Source organism: Fragaria vesca, linkage group LG7 (assembly GCF_000184155.1).
Source record: "Fragaria vesca subsp. vesca linkage group LG7, FraVesHawaii_1.0, whole genome shotgun sequence".
Classification (NCBI taxonomy): domain Eukaryota; kingdom Viridiplantae; phylum Streptophyta; class Magnoliopsida; order Rosales; family Rosaceae; genus Fragaria; species Fragaria vesca.
The window spans coordinates 5,348,007-5,371,810 of record NC_020497.1 but is presented as its reverse complement, the minus strand read 5'-3'; the positions used below and the strand labels follow the sequence as shown (position 1 = coordinate 5,371,810).

The window sequence follows — 23,804 nt, the reverse complement described above, 5'->3', positions numbered from 1 at the left end:
ATGTGACTATGTGATTATGGTAGCATGCTTTGAATTTTATCATATATTAACAGATACAAGTATGCATATATGGCTAACTAAGTCAATTTTGTTTGTCTAAGACTGAAATTGAGTGTTAACCAATGAGACTCAGTAATCCATACTCATGTGTGAGTAACTTAGTTCTTGCTTAAGAAATGATCAGCCATGGCATCGTTGATGATTCTCTAATTGTATTCATGTAGTTCATGCCCGAGCGTCAAAAAGCCAAGTTGTGTTCCGGGCAGGGAATAAGGAGATGGTCATCGAGGTATAATGTTGTTTCTTCCATAATATATCAGTGGTGGCCTGTTTATGCGTTATTGAAGTGTTGTTACTTGAGTCCAAATTTTATGTTGTGCAGGGTGGAGTGTGTGCAATTCAGAGTGATGAAGCTGTATACCCATTTTCCTTCAACTTTGATCTCCACCATAAGAAGGCTTATCTTAATGCTGCCATTCTCTCGGATATGGTATGGTTTTATAAGTCTGCGGACTACACTTTGCTCAGCTTCTATATTGATGGATTTGCTGAACTAGTTTTTACACAACTGTAAGCGCCTAATATGACAAAGAGATAGATGCGCCCAATGAGGTGAAACAGAGATAGATGTTGGCCTTTTAAGCTTTTTCTTTGTAAACATATCAGCCAATTGCGGTTACGGACGTCAGACATTCAGTTCTGTAACCAATTGCTTAATAGGGTCAGGAAACTAGAGGATCCTATACATATCTACAATGCATTTGTGAAGTATTTGAAAGAAATCCTTGGCGTTTTCTTATTTTACGTACAGTATATATATACTCAAAGAAGTTTCCTATTACATCGGTTACATACTACCGATCTGTGAATGACAATCCAGACTAGAAACCTCTAATTATGAAGTAAGGGTTGATTAGTGGTCTACCTTTTAGCTTGATGGTAAAGTTCATAACAAAAAAAAACCATGCTTGGTAAAATAACGCACAAGAGCAAGAGAACTGTTGATTAATTACATGGTTTTCCCAACATGTTTAAGTCCGCGGCCGATTCACTACAAGGATCGCTCGGGAGCCACAACTTCTTAATTCTTTCAACACATCTTATTTCCAACTCTGTGCTCATCTTCTTCAGTTTCTGACACTTACGCAAATCAAGGATCTGGAGTTGAGGACAAGAATCAAGAATTTTCTCCAAGCCATTGCAACTCAGTTCATTATTCTGCATCGCAAGGAGACGTAAACCATGCATGGTTTCTGATATAGCAATTGCATCCTTGTCGTCAAAACGGTCGTAATACCACCTATGGTTATATTTGGCCATTCGGTTGTTAAATTTGAATGATTTCAAAAGCGGGCAGCAACGTCCAACTACTTCTAGAGATTTACTGTAGACTTTGCACATTGAAAGGTCAAGTTCCTCCAAAAGTGGGAGTCTCAAAGCTGCTTCGCACAACGCCTCATCTGTTATAGTGTTACAATTGAACAAACTGAGGTGTCTAATAAATCCAGCTGAACTGTAACAGAGGTTGAGAAGAAAGTACTGTTAGGGTTAGTTTGTGACTGTTGTGATTTTTTTTTTTTTTTTAAATTTGCTTCTGGAATACAATCAGTTGTGAAATTTTCATGGTTGACAATCACCCATATAAAGTAACAGATAAGCAAAACCAATTTGATCCACAGTTTGAAACAGTAAGTTGTTCACTGAGACGAAAAACCGCACGTCTTGATTCAAAATAAACAAAATAAAAGAAAAAAAACTGAAGGAAGAACAACACAGGAACACCTACTGCCACTCACAAAGAAAAAGGACCTCAATCGGTTACTTAGAATCAAGAAAAAAAAGAAAGAATTTACTTGTTGGATACAAATTGTATAGACAGAAGGAGGATAAAAACATGCTCTTGTATCGGGAATAAGAGAACAAAGTAAAACATGCTATTATAAAATAGATGAAAGACTACTAAGTTACGCACCTGTTAGTGATATATTTGAGCAGCTCATCCTTACAAAAATAGTCCACGTTGACATTGATAAAGCTACCGGAACTACGGTGTATGGCGTGGCGGCACATCTTCACTATATCGAACCGCCGTGGCGGCCCTAACATGTAGATCGTACGGTTGCTGTGGAAGTCGATGGTGCGCCACAGCTTAGGGTCTTTACAGATTTCACGCCACGTCTTGCACACCATCTCAGCCGCAGCCAAGGACTCAGTGTCTCCATCAAGCCGTGACAGTATCGACGCCGTAATGTCATAGGGAATTTCCGTCCAATCTCGGCGGCTCCGGTGTCGCTTTATATGGGTTCCAACTCTTGAGGCCATCAAGGTTTTGCTTGATCGTTTAGTAGAGTTGCATGGGGGGAGGCAAGTCTTAATATACAAGTCGATATTTGGATGTGTTTTTATATAACTCTACATCTAAAAGGGTCTCCTCCATATATACGAATGCTGTTTTCCTTTTCCTATATATTTAACATAGTATTCTAGGCTTATAGTGACATTATCCATTCGTACTTGTTGATGAGTACGTAGTTGGACAAAACCAAAGCGTAGGATTAGGCGGTTTGAGTTTGTAATTGCATAAGGAACTAGCTATCAATATGATTGCATCAGTTGGTTAGGTCCGATAAGGCCAAAAGTCTCTTTCGATCTCCCAAAAAAGTTTCAGATCTCTTTGATCCCTTGATGGCCAGAAAAACAAACTTCCATTCATTTTTCTTCCCGACAAAATATGTCGGACGCCGTGATCAATAGCCTCGTCGTCGCCGGCGGAGGGATCATCGCCCAGCTCATCACATATCCACTCCGCACTGTGAACACTGAACACTCGTCAGCAAACGGAACGTGATCTGAAGATAGAGAAGAGGTTGTTCGGAACTACTGTTGCCAAGAAAACTAATAATGGGGTTACTGCTGTAGAGGTGTTCCTGTTTGATGCTTTGGCAAAACTAGGTGCTAAACTTATCCTTACACGTCCAACTAAACATCCTTTTCCTTTCTTCTCCTTTTTGGTTTTCATATTCAATACCAACATCAAATTGTTATTCACTCAACACATCATAACCTTATAAACTAACCACATTCTAAATTGGCAGCTGCAAACCGATACACAAGTTACAAAAAGGTGAAAAAGCTCATTAGTTTTGATAAAGAAGTGTTATGGTTGAATTGTTTTAACCATAAGTAAACACTTGGTTAACAAACTCCACCGACTTTTATCTCAATTTTTTCATCAACTTGATCATCTTGAAATGAGGAGGTGTTCTACATCATGGTATATGATAAAAATGCTTCAAGCTCCACAGTGGCCAGCCGGGTTTTGCATGTTTTGGGTGGGGATTCCAGCATTACTGTTGAAATCAAGCGCATACCATCTAGAATATCACATACTCGCATGGCATGAACCCGTTCAATGCGTCTCTATATATGCTCAAGTAACCTTCCTTTCGATAATGTGACAAGATAATTTAACCAAAAACCTACAGTTTTTTCGTCATTTATAGTTAAAATGCATAACCAGACATGTTCTACTTCATTTTGAAATGGGCTCATGATTTATTTGTCTAAATCCTCTTTAATCCACCAATATAACAACTATAAACTCACACCTTTTTTTGAAACAAATGTGGTAATGTAACCTATTGTATTAATAGTCGCAGCTAGAATGACATCGATACAGACCCCAAAGGCTTGGGGTGATTCACATACCATTAGATGAGCCTTGCAAGCTATAATCTTACCTTACATAGAGATAATTTTGCATGAAAATTTTTGTCGCCAAAACTCTCAATTGCGGTACGACAATAAGTGTCCACTATCTAGATGTAAAAGAAATATCATAATTTACAGGCTTCAAAATCTACCTAGATTCCTAAAAACCTACATAGGAAAATTATTGGAAAGAAACTAGTAAAAAACTAATTTAAAATCCTAGAGGCCTAAAAGATTAAGCTTAGAAAAAACAAGGGAAAAGTCGAGACCTAAGTCGACCCAAGCTCAGAATGGACCCAAACAAATTGGGCCCCACCTTGAGCCTAAGGCTCAACCCAGCAAGAGAGAGACCAGCCTTCAACCTGACCCGGCCTAAACCAGATCCATGCTATCGCTAGCAATTCACCACCACATGCTCTGCTCCGCTGCTCCGTCAGACTGTCACCCATCCTCCGCCTTCGTAGCCACGCCAGCCTACGCTACCATGACCAAACAAGGCCTCACCACCACTGCAGTTTTCCCATCTCTGATCTAGATCTCTAATCCCAGATCAGGTCAAACCACAATAGCATATCGACGGTGACATCGCAACAACCAGCCGCGTCCATTGGTTCACCCCTAGCCCAACTGCCAATCAAAGCCAGAGAGGAAATCCCTGAAGCCGCAGCCATTAAACCAGTCTCCATCTCCCTTTTCTCCTACCTTGCCACCATGACTCCCCGAACTAACGAAGAGTCTGGTTGAGATTAGACCCACGAGGGATCGATTAGGACCCGCCTGACGACGACGAAAAGCACGTCGCCTGACAAGTTTGAGGATGCTTGTTGTCGCTCTCGCTCTTTAGGAGGTTAGAGTTTTTTAGCTTTTTGATTCTTAGGTCACTCCATATTTAAACTGTGACACCTTGGTGAACCATATTTTTAGTTTATTCAAACTTGTTACTACTAAAACAACCTCTCTCTCTCTCTCTCTAACCCTATAGCTTATCACTTCTAATCAAATTTCCCCTTTCAAAGTAATTTCGTAACGAAAATAATTCTACTTGTTCATTTTCTCCAGTCAAAAGATCGTCATCTTTCACACTCACTACATCAGTTCCTCCTCCAGGTCATCCTCCACAGGTCATATCATTTCCATTTTTAGGACCTAACCAATTGTACTTTCAAACTTTCAATAGCATTATCCAACTTCCTACCCCCGAAAAAAAAAAAAAAAAACAAAACAAAACGCATTGGGTCTGATCCACGGTGTAGTAGATGCGAATATTAAAAGATAATGGGGGCCGTTGATGCAAATAGCCAAAGAAACCAGTGACGCCCTAGCTATACCCAAATACGACGGTTTTCCAAGAACTCCGAAACAAATAGAAGCACCCACTTCATCTCCTCCATTTTCATCTCCCCCCTCAAAACCACACTCCCCCCATGGATTCCCAATCCATCTGAAATTACCTTCCAGCCCTTCCATCTCTCTCTCCCTTAGATCCGCCCCCAATTTTCAAAACCCTAGCCTTCTTTCTCTCAATTTTCTCTCTGATTTTTTTCACAATTGACTTTTGCTCCGATTCAGGGTTACGTTCGTAGAAGCAACGCTCGGGAATTAGCGCCGTTCCTTTTTATTTTTTGCGGAGGAATTTTTTCTAGGGTTTTTAGGGTTTGAATCGAGGTGATGAACAACAACAACAGAGGGAGGTACCCGCCGGGGATCGGAGCCGGGCGCGGCGGCGGCGGAGGCATGAATGCGAACCCGCCGTTTCAGTCGCGACCGCCGCACCAGCAGCAGCAATACGTACAGAGGAATCTGTTGCCGAACCAACAGCAACAGCAGCAGTACTATCAGCAACAGCAGCAGCACCATCACCAACAGCAGCAGCATCACCAGCAGCAGCAGCAGCAGTGGCTCAGGAGGGGCCAGTTGGGTGGCAGCACCAGTGCCGATTCCGCCGTCGACGAGGTTGAGAAGACTGTGCAGTCTGAGGCCGTCGATCCAAGGTCAGTGTGGTTTTAATTAGTGGAAAGATTGTGGCTTTAGAATTTGGTTGACTTATTGCGCAATGAGGGAAGTAAATAGTTTAGGGTGATTTTCTGCGTATTGGTGTTTATTTGTGTAATGTGACCTGTGGAAGAGATGTTACTTGTGGTAGATTTCTCTTTGAAAGTAGAATTGTATAAAGATTGGAATTCGTTTTACAACATACTTCCTGGTCAACATAAGAATGTGTGGCCTAGATAGTGGTTTAGTAATCTTTTGGTGGCAAAACTGTATAAAGATTGGCATTCGTTTTACGACAGATTGTGATCCAACTTTAATTAGCAAGGCCATTGATCCAAGGTCAGTGTGTGTTGAGGGCCGTTTTGTGTTAGTGGAACAATTGTTTTTTAGAATTTGGTTTTGTGATTGTGCAATTAGTGGAATGGGTTTCTTTAGAAATTTGAATTCTAGTTATAATTTTAGATTTCTATTTGAAAGAAAATATCTTGAAAGTAGAATTCTATAAAGAATGGAATTCGTTTTACAATAGACTCAGGTCAAAGTAAGAATGCAAGTTTAATTAGCAAGCCCTAGTTAGTGGTTTACCCCTCTTTTGGTGGTGCTAAAATTGTTTCTGGACTGGAGTTTGTTCTATGACAGACTGGTCTAAGTAAGACTGCAAATTTTATTAGCAAGGTCTAGTCATTGGTTTAGCTCTTTTGTAAATTGGTTTAAAAATAGATTGAGAAGACACTGTATTGATGGTAAGCATTAACTATTACACTCTTTCTGTAGTGCTATCCCGTTTAGGCTAATAATGGAAAACATGATTATTCCTTCAGTCAGGTTGCTTGGACTATGATTCTAATTATGGTACTAGGGTTTGTATAATGAATACCAGATTCTTTGTTGCACTTAGAGTAACTATGGTATTGTCCAGTGAGAAGGTGTTTATCTTGTGTACTGTGACCTGTGAGAGACTTTATCTGATTCCTCTGTCTGATGTTACTCGTGCTAGATTTGAATTTAAAGAAATTCTCTTGAAAGTATGTTGTATGTTGTATGCTTGAATCTGATTGTTCGGGTGCTAAAGTTGTATGGAGAGTGGAATTTGTTACAAGAAAGAAATGCAATGTTTATAGCAAGGACCCTAGTTATTAGTTGAGTTATGTTGTCAAATGATTGAAAATTTGATCTCTAAGAAGTTGTATTCATAGGCTATAACTATTAAACTCTTTTTATAGCTTTCAAGTGGTATCTCTTTTAGGCTAATATTGGAAAACGTAGACTCTTTCTTCAGTTGGGTTGCTGGGACTGATTGTTACCACACTACTAGGGTTTTTCTAATGAGGATAACATCCTATATTCCATTTATTTTGAAGGACTGAGGAGTCATGTTAGGGTAATTTCGAAGGGGCTTTTACTTTGGACTAGCTTTTGCTTTCCATGTAGCTCTTCATCTTTTATGATCCATGAGGGATGGTGCAAGTGTCAACATTGGATAGATTATTTGTTTGCAGGTTTATTTAGTATTGGAATAGTGTCTCTCTTTCTTTCTTTTTTACTCCAATGCAAGCCTTAATAAAGTTGATTGCAAAATATTTTGCCAGCATATAAGTATTACTGTTCCTTGCTTTTGGTTGTTCGCATCATGTGTATAAGCTCTACTGGCAATCTCATTCCCTCTCTCCTTTTACTTTCCTCTCTAGTTCGCAAGATTGGAAGGCAAGGTTAAAGATTCCTCCAGCTGATACACGCTTCAGAACAGAGGTTTGTTATTTAACTCATTATGTGTACTTTATTGTCAACGTAATGCCTCCTCGGGTATCGGAGCATTATTTATGTGTTTTATAGCTTAGGAGATTATATATAAATACAATTAATGAAGTAAATGTTATAAAATGATTATTCTTGGTTACCAGAGCTTGATATTAATAACTTCCTCCAGGATGTTACTGCAACTAAAGGAAATGAGTTCGAGGACTACTTTTTGAAACGTGAGCTACTGATGGGAATATATGAGAAGGGATTTGAAAGACCATCTCCTATTCAGGAAGAAAGTATACCAATTGCTTTAACTGGTAGTGATATTCTTGCTAGAGCTAAAAATGGAACGGGGAAAACGGCTGCATTTTGCATTCCTGCTTTGGAAAAAATTGATCAAGATAACAACGTAATTCAAGGTTTGTTCTCTACGATCTAGCTAAATTCCTGTTTGTCATTTGGTTGCAAAGATGTTAGCTATTATGGTACCCTGGTCTTGTAAATTGCTTGCATGAGTGTTCAAATGTTACTGCTATTGTGGGTCGATATAGGTAGATATCACATTAAACATGTATGAATATAACTCTCTGGTGAAGCTGCTTATCTTATGAATCATTGATTGAGTGGGATAAACCTGGACTTAGGATTACTGTTCTTATGCTCATTTACCAGTTAACTGAGATTTTATTTTTCTACAGTTGTTATACTGGTTCCAACCCGTGAGTTGGCCCTTCAAACATCTCAAGTCTGTAAGGAGCTAGGGAAGCATTTAAAAATTCAAGTTATGGTTACTACTGGAGGTACCAGCTTAAAGGACGATATCATGCGTTTGTACCAACCAGTTCACTTACTCGTTGGAACTCCTGGAAGAATTTTAGATCTTTCTAAGAAAGGTGTTTGCATCTTGAAAGACTGCTCTATGCTTGTTATGGACGAGGTAAGAATTGGATCTCTGCGAACTTAGTTGTGTAAAGTACTGTATGTAGGTTTCTGCTTTACAGATCTATTTTTCTGGCTGGTATTGTCAAAATTATAAGTTCACTGTCCTTTTAGTCACAACCTCATTAGTCTTGGCAGTTTGTGTGGTAGGGTGAATTAGTTTAGCTTCATGAGCTGCAACAATCTACTGACGTGCATGTAAAATCTTTCAGGCTGATAAACTTTTGTCTCCGGAGTTTCAACCTTCAGTGGAGCAGCTTATCCGCTTCTTGCCTTCAAATCGGCAAATTTTGATGTTTTCAGCTACATTTCCTGTTACTGTCAAGGACTTCAAAGATAGATATCTGCACAAGCCTTACGTTATCAACCTTATGGATGAGCTTACTCTAAAGGGTATCACACAGTTCTATGCTTTTGTCGAGGAGAGACAGAAAGTTCACTGCCTAAACACTCTTTTCTCCAAGGTTTGATTACAATTGCAGTGTTTATTATCGATATTTAATTTCAATAAAATTTCACCCCTCCTGCGGTGTACTTATGTAAGATGGGTCTACTTTTCAGCTTCAAATAAACCAGTCAATAATATTCTGCAACTCTGTGAATCGGGTGGAGTTATTGGCCAAGAAAATTACAGAACTGGGCTATTCATGCTTTTATATTCATGCAAAGATGCTGCAAGACCATCGTAACAGAGTATTCCATGACTTTCGTAACGGCGCATGCAGAAATCTTGTTTGTACTGGTATGTTGTTGATGTCTCATTCCTCTCTCTCTCTCTCTCTCTCTCTCTCTCTCTCTGATTATGTACTGTTGTACACTATTAGCTGCTTTGAGCGTGAACCCCTCTATGTTAGTTATCCGAAATGTTTTCATGTTTATAAATGTTTATTTTGTCGAGGGTGGATCAATTTGCTAAAATGGCTGGTCAATTGTGTTTTTCCATATTATAAATAAGCAATTTGTCCTTCCTGCAAGTTTGGTGAGTCTTTTATGTGGGAGGGGAATGATACTATTTCTTGGTTACGGTGCTAGTAACCTATTAAAGTAGTCTATCAATGTGATAGTGCATATATGGTGGACTATATTATTCATGGTGTATGGTTGCTCCTATGTGGTTTGGGTTCAGACACCCTAAATGTATATACCGGGATATTAGCTTTCCTGCCTCCTAAATATTCTAGGGTTTGGCGGGATACCCCATCTTCAACCCTGGTCCAGAAAAGAAGTGTATATAGGCATCTTGCAATTAATATGTACCATATTGTCCTGTTCTCTCCGACGTTATTTCAATTTGTGTTTTATGTATAAACTTGAGATTTTGTTTAAGTTTAGCTTCTTTTTCTGTGGCATACCTGCAGACCTATTTACAAGAGGAATAGATATTCAAGCGGTCAATGTTGTCATTAACTTTGATTTTCCAAAGAACTCAGAGACATATCTGCACAGGGTAAGAAGCAGTCTTTATATAAAGCAATTTAAAAAAGTATGCAGTGCTTACATGAATCCCTCTTATGGTACATTTCCTGTTTTAATGGTTTTATCTCACATGCAGGTTGGACGATCTGGAAGGTTTGGACACCTTGGTTTGGCTGTGAATTTGATCACCTATGAGGACCGTTTCAACTTGTATGTATTTCCTTTGTTTCACATCTAGTTTGCATCCACACACTTTTTTTTCTTATTTATCGTTTGATAATTTGTTTTTTTTTTTTCTACAGGTATAGAATTGAGCAAGAACTTGGCACTGAGATCAAGCAAATTCCTCCGCATATTGATCAGGCAATTTATTGCCGGTGACTGGTGGTGGAAATCTTGCTATGCAGTCAATGATGGTAAATTTTGGACTTTTCTGTAAAATTTACATATGTAGAAGAGCATTTCAGCATGCTTGATTTCTTGATCTATTTGTTTTTTTCGTGCCAGCATGGGCCAACTTCCTAAGATATACGCAAACATATTGTTGTTCTGCTGATATGGGACTTGCGTTTACAATCTGATGTCAACTTTCTCTAAATAATTGTAATGTCAGAGGTCCAATATGGTTTCTAGCGTTGGGGAGTTTTGTCCGAAGTTATTACTTATTAAAATTTTGCTTTTGCCCCTTTAAATTGAAGCCAATGCTGGCCACCATTAAAGTTGGGGATGGCTGATAAGTATCTCAGATTATTTATCTTTCTTTCTACTTTTCTAAATTTTTATATGCTTTGAGAATTTTGTGTGTTGAGCAAAATTTGAAATTTTAATTTGGGATTACAGAGTGGTAGGTTGAGTAAACAGGATCACCGAATCTTAGGGGAGCTAATTCAACCAAGTTTCTAGTCTGTTGAGAGATAAGGTTAAGGAGTATTGGTTCATGTTGGTTGGGCAAATGTTGCCGTGCTGCTGGCTGGTGTTGGAATCCTTGATGGAGAGAAATACAAATATGGGAATGCTAAGGGCGAGTGTTGACTATGTTTCAATTTTTTTTATGGACCTCAATTTCTTCATAAATTCAGTTATCTTTTTCCTCCAAATTCGTTTAAATTGGAACACAGCCGTTCGCTTCATTGGTATTTTTCGGAAAATCTCCTCTATTTAATGTTGGAATTTTTGTCTCATCAAATGAAAAATAGAATCAACTCCCACTCCACCACCACCACCACCACACACGAAATATCTTTCCATATTTTTACGATGTTGGGAGTAGAAGTCATTATTCCACCATCTAGCATGTCCAGTCCATGAGATGTTTTATGGCAATTAGTGGCTAGAAATCTGATCTTTGTGTTCTGCATCATACATTTTTTGAATTCATTCTTTGTATTAGCTCAGCAGTTGGGATTATTCTGGGAATTGCTGAATGCCTGAATCAATACACCTGTTTAAAGGCTTGTCATATTTGAATAAATATTTCAATGCCTGTAATATATTAGAAATGAAAAAGTTTTTGCAAGAGTTCAGTACCAAGTCATGTCTTTGTCCTTGAGTATGAATGTGAAAGATATCTTTCATTATGATGATATTTCATTTGTTTGGCAGATTTTTTCATGTGATTGATTATGTATGTTCTTCCTTCTCTTATAGGGGTAAAGGAGCTCCCCCGTTCACGAAGTTATAACACTACGATGGGAGGAATACTATTGGGATTTAGGTTTCTGTTGGATAGCTTAGTTGATGCATTGTCCCTTGAATGCTTTTATTACTGCTGAATTTTATAGCCGTGAAACATTTGTTCAACCTGGAGAGTTCTAGATTGGTCAATTGGTTCCAGATAGATACTGGGTCCAGTTCAGCGCTGTTGTTTTTATTGACAGACTGGTTTCTAGTACTTGGTGTTCGAGTTTGGCTACTGGCTGCCGTTGAACTTCTGAAGGATAGCTTGTGCAAGCAGGAGAAAATAAAATATGGGTTTCTTTACTGTGAGCCCTTGTCAGCTTGTTTCCTGCTCTAAGTAGTTAATGTATCTGACCTTGTTTGAATTGTCACTCATCTGCTGCTCCTTGAACTGAATCTTTAACTTCTTTCTGTCGGATATATTTAGTCAGTAACTTGTTGTTTGTGACATTCTGTTCCTGTTTTTTATGCTTGTTTACACTGTTTTCATACTTCTTGGTTCCTATCCCCTGCAAGATAGGAATCTCTCTTCATTGTCTATGCTCTATAGTTTATGCCCTTTACTTTGATTTCAACCATAAGTTTTTATAGATAATGGTCAATACCTTGAAATTGGAGGAATTTGCTGTTCAGCTGAGCTTGTTTGTTTCTTTGCTGTTTCCGGTGGTGGCTTTGTGTTTTTTCAGAAGCATTCATCCCCAGGAGACTGTAAGGCTGCGCCACAAATTCAACTGGAGAATAGCATTGAACAAATTCTCATTGCTTTGTATTGGTTTATGGGTATCTCTAATTATACTGCTGATGTTGACCATCATCATGAAGCTGACAGTATGGTGGCGTCTGCAAATGTGCTCCCATGCCAATAGGATGGATAGCGTGTTCCAAATGAAGATTGAAAACCGAATACAACACATTCTATTTCATCAAAAGAACGCATAGTACATTAGTACTATAACAGCACCTCAAAAGAGTACACTGCACCAAAAAGTTGCAGTATCTCATTTCCAAGTTCATGAAAATGCATTACAGATTTTGGTCATTTTACTCTTAAAATCGGCCATTTCCCGTACCAACCTCATGGTCTGTATCACCATCCTTGGGAAGACCCAGCTCCGCTGCCAAATTCTCAACCTTCTCTTTTAGTGCTTCTACATCCAAAGTAGCAAGAATCTCCTGCTTTATCTTTGCTTCTGCTTTCTCTCTGTCTTCTGAGCTTGCGCCTTTCTCTATATCCGCCTTCAGGTCTTCTATGTTTCTACTGATACCAGTTTTTTTTGTGACACACTCAATTTCCTCATAAATCTCCTTGTTTACCTTCTCTATCTTTCCCTTCAACTCTGGTGGTGCGGTGGCCACATTCTTCTTAGTCACCCCAACAACCTCCAAGTTAGCTGCCTTTAATATTTCTACAAGCTCTTGCTTAACTCCCTGTACTTCTTCAATCAAATCCTTATCCATTGTTTCTCCTCTGGATATCTTCTCTTCAGCACTCTTCAGAAGTTCCATCTTGGCTTTTAGCTCAGCTGGAATTTTCTGATTAATCTCGGCCTTCAGTTTCTTCTTCCTCTCCTCTGTCTCAATGATCCGACTTACCAAATTTAGATTTTCAAGCTTCTGTTTGAGTCCAAGGTATGCCCCCGGCCGCGACAAGTTGTGGTTAAACTCCTGCATTATCTTGTCTACTTTCTCCTTCAAGCTACGATTGAGGGCTTGACTTGGTGTGTCTTGTGAGGCGGTAGATAGCTCCAACTGTACTGCTTCTAGCTTCTCTTGCAATCCCATTGATATAAATGCATTGGTGATCTCCTTGTCTACATCATGCTTGAGTTTTTCAATTGTTTGGCTTGTAATTGGATCAGAAGGTCCCTTTGCTTCTAGGATCTGCTTCTTTAATATCTCAATCTCCGATTCTATATCAGCAGCCTTTGGCATGTTAATCTCAGATGGCTTCATGTTGCGTTTCCTCTTAGGCTCCACTGGAATGCCTTCTTGAAACCCTCCTATAGACCGGAACTTTAGTCTCCGGTGCTCTAGCAACTCTTCTGTGTTCATCTCTTCCAATTCCTAGATACATATGGTAAAGTGGTAAGTGATGGAAAACACAGATGGCTTGATTTTTAAGAAGACATAACAGGAGTGTTGTGTGTCAGATAAAAGCATATGAATCTGTAATGCTCAGGCTTAAGTCAAAAAGCATACAAGTAGGCAGAGATATTAAGAGGGAAATTTGTTCTTTCAAGTCGTCCATATCAGTTACCTTTATTGACTCGACAATTGTATTCTTGATTTGTTGGGAAGTCCATGCAGGATCAGCATGTGCACCACCAAGAGGCTCCTGTAAGTAGAATCCCAATCATCAGCTTTATTAGTTTATCCACAGTCAATAACTAAATTTACAACCAAAACAAACATAATTCAGAAAATCTCAGACCCTTAATGATCATGGGAATCATATGGTTCCATGCACATTTCTTTGAAGATTTGATCTTTAACAGTTCCCAAAACAGCCGACAAATTTAACTATGTTATGTCACCAATACAAGTGCAAAGACGATGCTGAATAAGAAGATCAAATGCATATGACAGCTAAAGAAGAAAATAACAAAAGCATATCAATCACAAACGAAAATCACTTACAGGGATGATACCATCAGCAATTTTCAGTCTGTAATGTTCTTGAGCTGTTATCCTTAGTTTTTCAGCTGCCTATACAATTTGGGGACTACATTAGGATTCATCAAGGAATAGCTTACATCCCAAACGGGGTGTTGCTTCGAATTTCCAATACCTTAGGAGCTGCTTGGGAAGATTTCCACAGTATTGCAGCACATGCTTCAGGACTGCACCAACAATCAGAGGCACAAGAAATAAATTGCAGAAATCATGGCATGAAATGAGAATGGGGAAGAAAATAACTGTATGTCCCAAATAAAGTGGATTCCTCGATCAAAACTTGAAGGACTTGGATGAAGTGAAAGGGTCTAATACAATCTTTGAAAAAAAAATTTCCTTTTGGAAAAAAATGAATTGCAGATGAGAAAAAGAACTGTTATCACCTTGCAACATAGAAAGCAGAATTCTCCAGCATAAACATTTTATTCGCACAACCAATGGCTAGAGCCCCACCTGAACCACCTTCACCAGTTACGACTGTTACAATTGGCACTTTCAGGCCAAACATGGCCCTAAGATTATGTGCTATTGCTTCACCCTACATATGATCTCACATGTGAAAATTTTGTTGTATGATATCATGTGCACAAACTAACTCGATGATCCTTGTTTTTTTGTTTTTAAAAAAAAGATGAACTACTGGTTGTAATTGTCAACTCAAAGGATAAATTTGCAGACTTACTTGGCCAAGTTCCTCAGATTTGAGATCAGCAAAAGCCCCAGGAGTGTCAACAAATGTAACAATCGGAAATTTATGATGATCAGCATATTTCATCATTCTCAGTGCCTTCCGATAACTGTTTACAAAGTATATTTTATGTGAACATTGCTGCACTGCTAGGTTCAATTTCCAACAGCTAAATACTCTTGATAAAGTATGCTCTAAATGCTTTAAGTGTTATGCACCTTTCTAAGTTCTAACTATTAAACTGACCGATTCTCCTTGAAACGTACCCGTGTGGAGTTGGCATTGCAAAGTTTCGAAATATATTCTCCTTCGTGTTCCTACCTTTCTGATGACCTATAAACATGTAGGTTTTTCCATCTATGCTACCAAGACCAGTAACAATAGCTGGATCATCATAGCCTGCACGATCTCCATGGAGTTCCACCCACTATAACATCAAAAGACAAATCCTACAATGATGAGGTTAGTGGTACAAGTAAAGAGTAAAATTTTGTAGTGATAAATAAACTACCTTCTCTGTCATATTTAAAATGTGATCAAGAACTGTTGGTCTGTTGGGATGTCGAGCAATAGATAGACGTTGAATTGGTGTCAAATGTTTGTACAAGTCTTTCAGGGCCTGAAAGGATTTGGAATTGGATCACATTATCTAAATGCTATCAGTAATATAATGATCAAATCTGCACAAGGTTAGAATTTGAATATTTTAAGCTCGAAATCTCCTCAGCAGGAGAGACAAAAGGAGTTTTGGTGACCATGACACTGTTTAAGACATCAAAGTCAGAATTAATGTAATAAACAAATATCTTACACACCACAAAATAAACTTAATGGGAAGAAAAGTAGCTACAAATATTGAAATCATCACACACTCATGTGAAGTGATATATAACAGCAAGTTTGACACAGCATAGGGAGTGCTATCTTGTAAACTCTACCTGTTGATACTTGTTCTCCAGTTGACCAATTTGATTGCTGAAATCTAGACCAGTTTCATCAGCCATTCTACGTATCTGCCATAGCAAGATTTACTAATTAAATACCAAGTATTTGGCAAGGCGCTCCAGATATGAGACACTGTTTAAATGCATGCCGCGTGCTATAAGGTACTAAGAATATACAATGAAACGAAAGTACCACACCTCAGTGATCTTTTTCTCAAGATCAACAAGTGGCTTCTCAAAGGGAAGTGTAACTGGCTTTGGTTTTTCAGTCAGTGGCTTGAAATGAGAGAGGTAACTCAAGTGTCCACTGCTGATGTTATCCATGTCATCAGGCCATGGATAATCATACTTCTTTCCCTTTTTAATTTTCGCAATAATACGGAGCTTGTTCCTACTTTTGTTCCTATAGATTTCCTTGGACAATATTTGGTTTGCCCTTGTAAATGAGCTTCCAAGCAACTCACTAGAAAAAAGATCCCTTCCTGAAAATCGATGTCCTTTTCCTCTTCCACAGTTTCCAGCAATTAGTGATAAGGTGCTCATCTCAGTATACAAGTCACTACCTTCTAAATCAATACTTCCCACATCACCTGCCAATGTTCACATGCTGCACTCTGCATTATAACCCAATAAAACACTAGCTCAGACAAGCTAGGAAACTTTCTTTATACAAATATAGGAAGCAGAATATCAAATAAAGAAAAGTAGGACCATCAATCAGATGCATACAAATTAATCAGAATGCATGTATCACCCAGTATTTGTAGACAAAGGGCTTTAATTAAGAAGAACAATTAAATTCTATGTTTCTTATAAAAAATAACAGTCATTACTTCAGTTGATGAACTTACCTGAATATCCAAGACTACTTAACTGCCATGCACATCAAACTTGTGCTTCACATGCTCAAGCATTCTCTCACCTGAAATACAATTCCAATACTCTCATAAGCAATTGGGAAACCAACAGATAGTTCCCTTTGTGTTGTTGCCAAGTTTTCTTAGAGAACAAACCAAGAACAATAAGTTGGGTACCTCAGAACTAGAGCTTCTAAACTTGTGTGTGGATAAAGCTGAAACTTTGTTCACTTCTGAGAACCAGCAGTTCAGATAAACTGTTTGGTGGAAAACGTTTCCAGAAGCCAGAAAGAGAACAAAGAATGGCAAAGTGTTTTGGCAGGTTCCAGTTTTAATCCCAGTTAAGTTGGAGAATGGCACTAAAATGGAGCAGTGCTCAGGTTTAGAGAGGGTGGTGTAAGAAGGGGATTGGGAGGTGTGACGCACGTGCTTTGAAGCTGGATTAGGATATATACGTCCTCAAAATGAGGATAACTCCCAACCTGTTCCATGTCCCCACCTAGTCCTACTAAGTAGCCCCAATCATCCTCTGGAGCTGGAGCTCGAATTGTCAATGATATTAGAGCAAGTTCCAGGTAGAGGAAGCTAAGGCCATCTCTAGTAACAGTGGTTATAGGGTTAAATTTTAAATTTTGGTCTTATTTTAATCTCTAACAATAAATCTAGAAAGAGTTAATGGGCCATAAAAATGTCAAAGGGCCATCAAAAAGGCTAAATATAGCATTTTGGCTAGCCCAGGTCAAAACAAAGTGTGATCCCAAATTATATTAAAAAACTATAGTTCTCATATGAGTTGATTGATGATGACCCAAATTATAACAATTGTCAACTTTTTACAATGTGAAACTATAAAATATTAGAAAAAGCTAAAATTTGACCCTATTTACTGGGGATGGTTTAATAGTCTATGAATAAAAATATTATTAGAGATGGTTTAGTAGTCTATGAATAAAAAATAATATTTTTTAAGGCTAAATTATAACTCTGACCCTGATATAGCCCACTCCTACTGGATTTCTCAAGTCTTTTCAAGTAACTTAGGCCGTATCTGGTAACGTTTTGTAATAAAAGAAAATTTAATATTAAATAACAAGAATTTGTATTAATTTTAAGAAACTAACTGCCCACTTTAGACACTAACCAGTAACCCACCCACCTTCCCACTGTTCAGAACCGTCGGAGGAGTTTTTTTGTTGACTGATGGATTGAAGAAGAAAAAGATTAGAAGACGTGTAGTATTTGGGACCCAATTGGACATATAAAGACAATACTTCACGTAAGCACGGATTTATACAAACAAGTTCCAAAGACCGAATCTTGTTTTGCTTAAACTTCACTCCGCCCTTTTCTGCTGGTCTCTCACCATCTTTCTCTTCATCTACGGTAAAACTGATTCTCATGTTTCATTCCTTTCAACTTATATTGATTGAAACTAAGTTGACTGATTTTCATCTTTCTGAACCCACATCATTTCTGTGCTGGTTGTTCCTCAGTTGCATATATATAATATTTGCTCATTTGGAATGGTTTTGTGTTTGCTGGGTTGTAATGATGATTGATGGATTCATGTGTAGGTAAATTCTGGGACTTTGGTTAGTAGAAATGGATATACATGAAGGAGGTGTAATTCGCAATTGTGTGATCAAGCTGGTTAGTTTTGTTGTTGATGTTCTTTGCCTTGGAAGAATGTTTTATTTGATTCTGTAGTGTTATAGTGAAGATTGGGAGAGTTAGAGTGTGTGTTGATGTTTGAACTGCAGAGGGAGGATTGTAAAAAGAGAAGGGACAAGGTTTATGTTGGCTGTGGAGCCGGTTTTGGAGGTGACAGGCCTTTGGCTGCTCTTAAGTTGCTGCAGAGAGTCAAAGAGCTCAACTATATCGTGCTTGAATGCCTTGCGGAGCGCACCCTTGCTGAACGTTACCAAGTTATGGTTTCGGGTGGTGATGGTTACGATTCAAGGAGTATGTGTCTGTTTTGTGGAAATGTCTGTTCTTTATGTGCTTGTTGATCTTATATTAGTTCCTTTGGTACATGTTTGATATTGCTTTAATCTTCTTGACTAGAATTGGTATGAAAAACTCAGTTTTGCTGGCATTTTCTGTTTAATCGTCCTGCTGTTGATCACACCGCCTATTGTACTTGTCAATGGTGCAGTTTCAGACTGGATGCGGTTGCTCCTACCTTTGGCTGTTGAGAGAGGAACTTGCATAATCACCAACATGGGTGCAAGTGAGGACCTAAATCAATGCAGTTTCCATTATTTTACTCGGCAAGCCTTTTCATTTATCTGACTGTTGAATTCTATCTTTCTTGCAAGTGGATCCGCCTGGAGCACAGGAAAAGGTTATTGAAATAGCCACCAGCTTGGGGCTTAGTGTTTCTGTTGCTGTGGCTCATGAGATTTCCCTCTCAAATATAGGTACACAATAATAGGCACAAGCTGAACTATATAACTTGAGGGGGCTTCTTGATCACCAATTATTTCAATCCTTATTTTGATGGAGGCTTACAGAATTGCACTATATACCATTTCTTTTCTGTTTGTATCAACTGAAGCTTACAGAATTGCACTATATACCTTTTCTTTTCTGTTTGTATTAACTGAAGCTTCTAGTTAATACAGCACATATGCTTTGAATGTTTGTGTAGGTTCAGCCTCTCATGAGAAGTCATATTTGATGGAAGGTGTAAGAAACTAGTACTTTCACCATTTGATTTCCATTGATAAATGAAGTCTGTGTAGTAAGAAGATTGACCTCATACCTTTTTTGAACTTGTGAAGGGTATTAGCACCTATCTGGGAGCGGCTCCGATTGTTGAATGTTTGGAAAAGTATCAACCAAATGTAATTATAACTTCACGAGTTGCAGATGCTGCCTTATTTTTAGCACCAATGGTATGTTAATTCTTATTTATTTGATTTTTTTGTCTCACTACAGTAATTTATAGCCTTTGTGAGGATGAATCAGACCAAACATTTAACAAGGATGATGAGAGCACTTACCACCCCAGTACTTAGAGTTATTGACTACTGTAGAAACATATGCACATGATCTGGTGAAGTGTGCATATCAGATTGGTTTTTCATAAGCTTTTGGCTATAATTGAATGTTTCATTTGTCTAGTTTTATCCATACCATCCACATAATCAGATTGAAGCACTCTTGGTAATTAATATGACTAAAAAAAGCCTTTGGATTTTGGAACCTATTCAGTTAAGTGTTTAATTTTTTAAACCAAACTCACATATAAAAGGTCATAGTTATAACGTATATACCAATCATTTGCAATTTCATATTCGTTCACATGCCCCATACGATCAGAACTCGCTTCAGTGATGGAGCTAATTCAAAGATGAACCAATTATTCTAGTAACTGAAATGTTGTCGATGTTTGTCTTGGAAAAAGGGATATCTTACATCAAATATGGCCACTATGATTGAGCAATATAGTATCTTACTTACTTGAAATCATGCCTAATTTAGAAAATCTATGTTCGTTTTTATAAATAAAAAATAATAATAATAATAAATAAATAAAATATATATATATATATATATATATATAAATGTTCACTATCCAATGAACATTGTTAATCTTCACCTGATTGCCTGGGGTAATTATATCATTGTTTGAATGTATATGTGTACCACTGATAACACTTGAAAGTTTAGTTATCTTACTTTCTTGATTATTCTTTATTTACTTCCTTTTAGAAGGAATTTTGAAATATTATAGTGGTATGCTTAGATCTACGAACTTGGTTGGAACTGGGACAACTTGGAACAGCTAGCACAGGGGTCTCTGGCTGGCCATCTTCTAGAGTGTGGTTGTCAACTCACGGGAGGATACTTCATGCACCCAGGTGAGCTATTTTTTAGTTACTTCATAACACAGCAAGGGTCATTAAGGTAGAATTGCACGATATCTTCATTTGATATTACTGCTTTTAAGTGTGCAATTTTTTGACTGTAGGAGACAAGTCTAGAGACATGTCTTTAACTCAGCTCCTGGACTTGTCACTTCCTTATGCTGAAATCAGCTCTGATGGAAAAGTATGTGTAGCAAAGGCAGAGGGTAGTGGTGGAGTTTTGAACTTCAGTACATGTGCTCAACAACTTCTTTATGAGATTGGGGATCCGGGTGCTTATGTAACTCCTGATGTGGTACGTGAAATGAGTCTAGTTTAGTATTTGTTATTAAATATATGGGAATGATAAAGAAAATAATCGTCTCAATTGCAGATAATTGATATCCGGGATGTTTCATTCTATCCATTGTCAAGTTGTAAGGTCCTCTGTGCTGGAGCAAAACCATCTGCAGTATCAGTTCCTGACAAACTCCTGCGGTTGGTTCCAAAGGTACATTCTTACGGTTAAAGAAAAAACACTGATTCAATTTCAAAGTACTATGGGTTTTGAACTTTGCTTGCTAGTCAGTGGTAGATTTGCTGGTTTGATCCCTTCTGTCAGGGACTTGATTTCAATTTTGTGAGAATCTTGGACGCTGTTGACTGCAACTTCTAATTTTCTGGAGTCATGGTGGTCATATATTGTCTTGTCTGGTTCCAGTTATTCCTCTGATGTTGTTTTCTTGAGATAAAGGTTGCTAAAGTATATATATTTTTGAAATCTTTTCAAAAGAAAGAAAATCCATGTAAGAAGAAAGGTTTTCATTTTTTTATTTTATCAATTCTTCCCTTTTCAGTGTCCTTTTTCCTATGCATATTATTTTCAATATCTTTTCTAACAGTGTTTATGAATCTTTCAATATCTTTTTCTAACAGTGTATATGACTATATGAGTATTTCTGCTTCAAACTATAATCCCTGGCTGCTTTTCTGATTTTGGTCTTCAAACCTTTCTGATATGATGCTTTCAGTGCTTATGGGATAGTACTCATCTACTCATACGAAATTTGTTGTGGGTTTGTTTACCCTCGTATAATGCTAGAGAAGTCTATCCTGCTGCTTTGATGTCACTAATTTAAGCATCTCTTGTCATGTGAGGTCGATAGCTCTTTCACTCTTTCACCAAATGTGTGCACAATTTTATACTGTATTTGGCTGGTTTCTTTTTGGCTAATGTTTTCCTCTTTTAGTTTTCAGGACTACGGTTGGAAAGGATGGGGTGAAATATCATATGGAGGGTATGAATGTGTACAACGTGCCAAGGCTGCTGAGTTTCTGGTAGATAAACTTAAAAGTTAAAACACTTAATACCATGTCATTGTGGTTCCTTTCGATTTGACTTGTACGATATAAGAAAGTGTAGTTGTTTTGACTTTTTTGAATGACAAAGTTAAAATTGATTCTGCTTTATTTGGAAACTTCACACCAGCTTAGCTATTTCCTGTTTCTATATTATATAGGTGAGATCATGGATGGAAGAAGTAATTCCTGATGTTAGCGGCCATGTAATTTCTTATATAGTTGGGCTTGATAGCCTGAAGGCAACTGGTCTTAGTGACAGTGCTTTGTGCCGGATGGTTAGTGATATTAGATTACGCATGGATGGGTTACTTCAAGCTAAAGGAGCACGCAGTCCAATTTACTACAGATTTTACTGCTTTATATACAAATGGACCAGCTGGTGGTGGTGGTATCAGGTGAAATTTGTTATCAGTTTTTGCAGCTTTCATTCTCCCTCTTGAATCAGCATCTTGCCACCTGAGAAATAGCCTGTGACATTGCTTACCTTTTTTTATTTCAGCACTGGACACAAGAAAGAAATCATCCTTGAAAAATATTTGGTGCGCTCATTTTCTTCCCCGCCTCCTCAACTACAACATGATTTTCTTTGATCACTTGCTTCATAAACTTGAAACTTTAATCATAAGTAAACAGTAACCAGTAGTTCCTGACCCCTTTCCCTTTTTGTTTTTGTTTTTTGTCTTATTGAATTTTTCTTCTTATTGATCCTTTAATGTTAGTTTCCCACTTCTGTCCATCAAACATCTAGTAGTTGTAACATTTTTGACTCATCAGATCTGGTTTTCAAGTCAACTGGCAACCATATTTTTACACTAATAACAAATATGTAAAATAAGTGAAGAAAGAAAATAAAATTGTGTTGTCTTTCAGGTCAAGCGTGAACACGTATTCTGGCAGACTGCAGTAAAGCACACCAGAGTGATGAAATCAAACAAAACAGGAATTGGATTTCCAGATGGGATAAAAACTAGTCCTCATGTGTCTGTATTCCCGTTTTCTGAGGCAAGTGAAGTTGATTCTTCTACTGATGTTCCATTTTCTGGAAGAAACTCTCCTGCTCCATCTGGCCAGAAAATTCCACTCTATGATGTAGCAGATAGCCGAGCTGGAGACAAAGGAAATGACTTGAACTTTTCTATCATCCCACATTTTCCTCCAGATGTAGAGAGGTTGAAGAGGATCATAACACCGAAGTGGGTAAAGAAAGTAGTGTCAACTCTTTTAAATTCTTCTTCTTTTCCAGATACAGAAGCCATCAATGAAAGAGACAAATGGGTCGACGAAAATGTAAAGGTGGAAATATATGAAGTGAAGGGAATCCGATCTTTGAATGTAGTGGTTAGGGACATTCTTGATGGTGGTGTTAACTGCTCTAGAAGAATTGACCGGCATGGAAAGACCATCTCCGATCTCATACTGTGTCAGCAAGTTGTATTGCCTCCATGGTTGGGTCGTTCAAGAACTCTAATAGTTTGATTTTCTCTAATGGGGTTAGTTCTGCCTTACTCACCTGTATAGCCAATGTGCCTATCTTTTACCATGCGTATAAGTCGGTTCTTCCTTTTTTTACTTTTAGTTGGGAACTCTTATAGTTTGTATTCTCAGAATTCTTGGTTGCAATTATTTCGTGTTGTTGTGCTCAACTTAATCTGCTTTGGTATTATACTTATCACAGTAAGTTTTATTGTGTATAAAAAGAAAACTTATGAATAATGATATTAATACAATTTTCAACTGCCGGTAAAATAATCTATAGTTCTTTTTCCTTGTAATTAATTTTTATTTTGGCTGGGATGCTCAAAAGTAAACCAAAAAAGTTAGAATCCCACATTTTAGAAGCTAAAAGGTGATGGCTAATCTGGATCATTGGATCACATATTGTTTCAACATTGTCATTTGCCATTATTAAACCTTGCAAAAATCAAAAAGTGTGGACTGATTTTCACACATC

General features: G+C 37.9%; 3 protein-coding genes and 1 pseudogene across 4 annotated transcripts; 2 read left to right on the top strand and 2 right to left on the bottom strand.

The window, feature by feature from the left end:
* Positions 1-1,005: 1,005 nt before the first annotated feature.
* LOC101299620 (F-box protein SKIP19-like) lies at positions 1,006-2,322 on the bottom strand. Its single transcript, XM_004308341.1, has 2 exons — positions 1,973-2,322; positions 1,006-1,513 (listed from the first exon to the last, which is right to left on the bottom strand). The coding sequence occupies exons 1-2, from the start codon at positions 2,320-2,322 to the stop codon at positions 1,006-1,008; spliced, it is 858 nt and encodes a 285-aa protein (XP_004308389.1).
* Positions 2,323-5,155: 2,833 nt separating this feature from the next.
* Positions 5,156-12,033, top strand: LOC101307921 (DEAD-box ATP-dependent RNA helicase 8-like). The gene is made up of 10 exons (XM_004306758.1): positions 5,156-5,702; positions 7,392-7,452; positions 7,631-7,865; positions 8,145-8,383; positions 8,598-8,849; positions 8,947-9,127; positions 9,744-9,832; positions 9,938-10,011; positions 10,104-10,217; positions 11,449-12,033. Exons 1-9 carry the CDS (start codon positions 5,380-5,382, stop codon positions 10,180-10,182), a joined length of 1,533 nt encoding a protein of 510 aa, XP_004306806.1. The 5' UTR covers positions 5,156-5,379; the 3' UTR covers positions 10,183-10,217; positions 11,449-12,033.
* Positions 12,034-12,264: 231 nt separating this feature from the next.
* LOC101299334 (acetyl-coenzyme A carboxylase carboxyl transferase subunit alpha, chloroplastic-like) lies at positions 12,265-16,961 on the bottom strand. Its single transcript, XM_004308340.1, has 13 exons — positions 16,818-16,961; positions 16,635-16,705; positions 15,982-16,397; positions 15,778-15,852; positions 15,351-15,458; positions 15,106-15,266; positions 14,834-14,948; positions 14,535-14,689; positions 14,267-14,318; positions 14,116-14,184; positions 13,736-13,813; positions 12,553-13,542; positions 12,265-12,393 (listed from the first exon to the last, which is right to left on the bottom strand). Exons 3-13 carry the CDS (start codon positions 16,324-16,326, stop codon positions 12,265-12,267), a joined length of 2,277 nt encoding a protein of 758 aa, XP_004308388.1. The 5' UTR covers positions 16,327-16,397; positions 16,635-16,705; positions 16,818-16,961.
* A 1,281-nt stretch (positions 16,962-18,242) lies between these two features.
* LOC101299041 lies at positions 18,243-23,564 on the top strand (annotated as a pseudogene). The gene is made up of 13 exons (XR_185332.1): positions 18,243-18,290; positions 18,401-18,602; positions 18,796-18,870; positions 18,959-19,060; positions 19,291-19,328; positions 19,424-19,537; positions 20,392-20,506; positions 20,617-20,807; positions 20,886-21,002; positions 21,749-21,829; positions 22,012-22,248; positions 22,353-22,392; positions 22,724-23,564. The product of XR_185332.1 is annotated as an uncharacterized LOC101299041 (transcript).
* The last annotated feature ends 240 nt before the right edge of the window (positions 23,565-23,804 follow it).

What these genes read in the sequence shown, in the direction of transcription:
- LOC101299620 (XM_004308341.1), bottom strand. Translation starts at nt 2,322, where the DNA reads ATGGCCTCAAGAGTTGGAACCCATATAAAGCGACACCGGAGCCGCCGA. An exon ending in CTCAAATATATCACTAACAG is followed by an intron (nt 1,514 to 1,972) that starts GTGCGTAACTTA and finishes CCTCTGTTACAG; the next exon opens with TTCAGCTGGATTTATTAGAC.
- LOC101307921 (XM_004306758.1), top strand. Translation starts at nt 5,380, where the DNA reads ATGAACAACAACAACAGAGGGAGGTACCCGCCGGGGATCGGAGCCGGG. An exon ending in CAGAGACATATCTGCACAGG is followed by an intron (nt 9,833 to 9,937) that starts GTAAGAAGCAGT and finishes TCTCACATGCAG; the next exon opens with GTTGGACGATCTGGAAGGTT. An exon ending in TATGAGGACCGTTTCAACTT is followed by an intron (nt 10,012 to 10,103) that starts GTATGTATTTCC and finishes TTTTTTCTACAG; the next exon opens with GTATAGAATTGAGCAAGAAC.
- LOC101299334 (XM_004308340.1), bottom strand. Translation starts at nt 16,326, where the DNA reads ATGAGCACCTTATCACTAATTGCTGGAAACTGTGGAAGAGGAAAAGGA. An exon ending in TTTTAAATATGACAGAGAAG is followed by an intron (nt 15,267 to 15,350) that starts GTAGTTTATTTA and finishes TTGATGTTATAG; the next exon opens with TGGGTGGAACTCCATGGAGA. An exon ending in AATCTGAGGAACTTGGCCAA is followed by an intron (nt 14,690 to 14,833) that starts GTAAGTCTGCAA and finishes GATCATATGTAG; the next exon opens with GGTGAAGCAATAGCACATAA.